The sequence below is a fragment of the Aplysia californica genome, unplaced genomic scaffold (genome assembly GCF_000002075.1).
Source record: "Aplysia californica isolate F4 #8 unplaced genomic scaffold, AplCal3.0 scaffold00374, whole genome shotgun sequence".
Taxonomy (NCBI): Eukaryota; Metazoa; Mollusca; class Gastropoda; order Aplysiida; family Aplysiidae; genus Aplysia; species Aplysia californica.
Window position 1 is genome coordinate 26,862 of NW_004797644.1, and position 4,869 is coordinate 31,730.

Consider the following 4,869-nt stretch of genomic DNA (forward strand, 5'->3'; position numbering starts at 1 on the left):
TGTGTGAGTGTGTGTGTGTATGTGCGTATGTATGTGTGTGTGTGTGTGTCTGTGTGTCTGTCTGTCTGTTTGTCTGTCTGTCTGTCTGTCTGCGTGGGTGGTTGGCAGGTGCTATGGTGTGCTTTGTTCCTTTTTTCCTATCAAACATCTATCGTCCTTATCTCTCCTCCTTCTTTTTTGTGTATGTAACTCTCTTGTAACACATTTATTCTTCGGCACTTATATGACCTTACTGTGTTGCAAGGGCCGTATAACTCTTACTTTAAAAAAACTGTCTGTCTGTCTGTCTGTTTTTCTGTCTGTCTGTGTTTAGAAAATGGTCTATGCCCAAAAAGTCCGATATAAATTTCCAGTCTTAAAACAGACTTTGAATACTACAAGTTTTAACTATTTTCTTCCTCTTCAGATAAGGGACTTGGCTATTCATCGACCATGGAAGGAACCCACACTTGAGCTTTTCGTGGCACGACCTCTCTTTAATATAATATTATGGGATGCTTCAAATCAAAACCAAAGGTGCTAAATGTTTGTTTGATTGTCTGTTTGTTTGTTTTGTGTTTGTTTGTTTATTTGTTCATTTGTTTGCTTGTTAGTGTGTTTGTTTGTTTGCTTGCTTGTTTGTTTGCTTGCTTGTTTGTTTGTGTTTATTTGTTTGGAGGGGATTGTAGTCCCTGGAGATAAATATTTGACTGAATCAAAATATTACTACTAGATCAAGAATTATTGTGTACAATGTATGTGGCGTCGGTGGCCTAGTGGTTAGGCTAACGGACTCGTAATCGGGAGGCTGCGAGTTCGGGGGTTCGTGCCGCGAGCCCGACGTTGTTTCCTTGGGAAAGGCACTGAACACGAATTTTCCTCACTTCACTGAGGTGGGAAAGGGTACCCAGCCATAGACAGCGAAAGATCGTGTCAGTATATTAGTGTTTTAGCGCCTATAAATGGCCGCTTGCACTGTATGCTTCCCAGGAAGTTGAGGTTGTTTCAAAATTCTCTCAGGTCTGCTGGGGTAATAGTATAGATTGTGGAGCGCATAGAGCTTGCTGTTGAGCGGAGATTTGTGTTATACAAATGACATTTATTATTATTGTTATAATTATTATTACATTATTATTATTATTATTATTATTATTATTATTATTATTATTATTATTATTATTATTATTATTATTATTATTATTATTATTATTATTCGTCACTTTGGCCGCCTAAAACTTCCGAACCACATAACTTTCGAATTTGACCAAATTAATCGAGGTTCAGAATCATTTAAAGGGTGCACAGTTCTAATGACTTTGAGTTGATGTTAGTGTTCCGATCATGCCTTTCAACGAAAGGGGGCACAGCTAGTATATCATATTTGTGAAAGTTCGTCACTTTGGTCGCCTGAAACTTCCAAACCACTCAACTTTCGAATTTGAAAAAAGATAACGGTGGTTCAGAATCGTTTAAAATGTGCACGGTTATATTAAGGAATTTTATTTCGTCACTGTACTTTACTTTTCAGTTTCAGTCTATCTTCCAAGACACCATTGCAAACAAGTGAGACTTCCGTTCACATGTAGTGCACACTGATCCCACAATGGCTTGACAATCGATTCTTTTGTGTTCGTTCATCGAACGAGGTACCAAGATAGATATAATAGAAATACCTACCTACGCACCTGCCTGCCTACCTACCTACCCACCCACCCACCTAGCCATCTGTCCACTGTTCAAATATCCACATAAACCCCTAGTGGTTAATTTTAAAAGTTTATAAAACACTGAGTGAACAAGTTGTTGGAGAATGTCATTGGTAGCTCCTACTCCTTTTCCTTAGCGCTGTTGTGTCTGTCTTGTTGGTGTGTCTGTCTGTCTTGTCTATCTGTCTATCTGTCTGTCTGTCTGTCTGTCTGTCTGTCTGTCTCTCTGTCTTTTCTATCTGTCTGTCTGACTGCATATCTGTCTGCTTGTCTGTCTGTCTGTCTGTCTGTCTGTCTGTCTGCCTGTCTGTCTCTCTGTCTTGTCTATCTGTCTGTCTGACTGCATATCTGTCTGCTTGTCTGTCTGTCTGTCTGTCTGTCTGTCTGTCTGTCTGTCTGTCTGTCTGTCTGTCTGTCTGGCTGTCTGTCTGTCTGGCTATCTAGCTGGCTGGCTGACTTCCAACTTGTGTTGCAAGTGCCGGAAAACTCTTACTAAAGCTAATCAAACACAAAGTTGTTAACCCTTCATCTTCCGTTCTGGTCTGTCAGAATCCTGAGGTGAGACCCGCATATGGCCCCGCGAAGTACCCGCAACAAACCGGTATGCAGTACCCGCCACCCTCACAATACCCGCCCACAGCCGGATATCCAGTTCAAGGCGGTTATCCGCCTCAACAACTTTACTATGGAACCTGTTATCCGGTTTCATACGGTTACGCACCCGGTTACCCGCCTCCACCTCCGCCCGGTCCAGTCCAACAGAGTCGGGGCGGGGGTTTATTCGGTTCTCCCATGATGGGAGCGTTCGGAGGGGCGCTTGCCGGGGCAGCTATCGGAAATGTGGTCGGAGATGTGGTGGTATGTGTGTAGATGGCAGTTTTACACAATTGTTGTTGTTGTTGTTGTTGTTGTTGTTGTTGTTGTTGCTGCTGTTGTTGTTGTTGTTGGTGGTGGTGGTGGTGGTGGAGGTTTTTTGTTGTTGTTGCTGTTGTTGTTTTTTATCATTGTGATTGTGATGGTGGTGGTGGTGGTGATGATGATGATGATAGTGGTGTTGTTGTTGGTGTGATGTTGCTGTTATTGCTGTTTTCGTTGCTCCTCTGGTTGTTTTGTTGTTCCTGCCGCTGTTGTTGGTCGGTGGCCAAGTGGTTAGGCTCTCGGGCTCGCAACCGTAAGGTCCTGGGTTCGAATCCCGTCAGGGGCCCGACGTTGTGTCCTTGGGAAAGGCACTTTGCACAAATTTTACTCTCTTCACCCAGGTGGAAATGGGTACCCGGCTAGAGACAGTGAACGATCTTGTCAGTTTGATGGTGTTTGAGCGCATGAAATCCGCAGCTTGCACTGTATGCTTCCGCGGAAGCCGAGAATGTTTCTGAGTGTTCTCAGAGGGTCTGCCGGGGTAATATTAGTTGTAAAGCGCATAGAGCATGCTCTTGAGCATGGATATGCGCTATATAAATGCAATTATTTTTATTATTATTATTGTTGGTGTTGGCGTTATTACTGCAGCTCCTGGTGTGAGCGTTATTGTTGCTGTGTGTGTACTGTGTGGTAGCCTATCCGTTCGAAATGCTTGTTGTTATTGTTGTTGTTGTTGTTGTTGTTGTTGTTGTTGTTGTTGTTGTTGTTGTTGTTGTTGTTGTTATTGTGGAGGTGATAGCGGCGGTTGTCTTTGTCATTGCTGCTGCTGTTATTGTTCGCTGCCTCACGATTCTTTGTTTTGTTGGTGTTGTTGCTGTCAGTGTGGTTTGTTTGTTTGTTCGTCTGTTTATTTACCCAGCTCTGCAGGTGGTTGGAGGGCGCCAGCTGTAGTAAGTCATGCACTTTTCTTTCTCCTTGTTGTTTCTGTCTGTCTTTTTGTTTTAGTAGAGGTTTTACGGCGCTCGCAACTGCATAAGGTCATATGAGCGCCAGAAGATTAGAGGTGTTACAAGAGAGTAACAAGCATAAAAAAGAAGAAGGTGAGATAAGGACGATAGATGTTTGATAGGAAAGAAGAGGCAGACCACACCAGAGCACCCGCCAACCACCCGCTGTCTGTTTTTCTTGCTTTCTCGTGTACACTAAAGCGATGTTTTTCTCAATACTTTCGTTTTAATAAAAACTAAAAACTCTAAGTTGTCTTAGTTTCTATTTAATGATAGCTTGTAGTTTGGTGTTATTTAATGCAAACAAGTTACAAGGGAGCGGAGTTCTAGGGAAGTTTGGGGTGTTGAAAAACTGGATGAAAAAAATTTTGTTTCCTTTAATCTTGCGTATACCAGAAGTTAAAGAGAGAACATCCTCGCTCAGGAATAGAACTCACTGCTTCTGCACGCAAGGGCAAAGAGCTTGACAACTATAATACTACACCCAAGATGACAGTTGGGACATATTCTGTGTCCAGACATAACTGGTTGTGGCTAATCCGGATAAACAATCTTCTCCTCCTCAGGACGGTATGGACTGTGATGATGGCGGTGGATTATTTTAGTCGAGAACCGGTTATCCGGAGACGAATCAACAGCATCCCAGCACATCTACCCATTACGTATGCGGGACGAGACCGACAGACAGACACTTCTCCAACTCAGCAAGACGTTTTTATATATAACAAATGGCGTCACCAGCACGTCCACGGTTTTAACCTTTGAAATATTATTATGGGTGGTTAGTGGGTGCTCGGGCAGTGTTTTTTCCTTTCCTATCAAACATCTATAGCCTTTATCTCCCCTCCTCCTTGTGTTTGTTATCTATCCCCCTCTTTTTCTTAAAAAATATGTTGCTCTTTGATCACATCTCAAATCTTCGGCACTCATATGACCTATTTGTCTTGCAAGTTCCGTAAAAACTCTCACTAAAACCACAAAAATGAGGTCAGTAAAAGTCACTCAGTATGCAAATCCTATCGGAGCAGTGAGTCAGTTCAGTACGGTAGTTAGTATAGTTGTTCGCCTTTGTGTTCCTCATCTGCATAAGGTATGCATGCATTATATCAATATATTAAAAACTTTGACACTTTTTGGTGTCTTTCGTTTGTGCATGTATATTACTGGACTATTTTTGAGCATATATGTGTGTGCGTGTGTATGTGTGTGTTTGTTTATGTGTGTATACATGTGTGTATGTGTGCGTTTGTTTATGTGTGTATACATGTGTGTGTGTGTGTGTGTGTGTGTGTGTGTGTGTGTGTGTGTGTGTGTGT

The 4,869-nt window shown here is 42.3% G+C and overlaps 1 protein-coding gene across 1 annotated transcript; it reads left to right on the top strand.

Moving 5' to 3' along the window:
• Positions 1-412: 412 nt before the first annotated feature.
• Positions 413-4,388, top strand: LOC101858046 (calcium-binding protein P; the record flags this gene model as incomplete). The annotated part of the gene is given in 3 exon segments (XM_005103481.2): positions 413-516; positions 2,235-2,543; positions 4,120-4,388. Coding segments are annotated over 3 exon segments (375 nt in total). The 3' UTR covers positions 4,159-4,388.
• Positions 4,389-4,869: the final 481 nt, after the last annotated feature.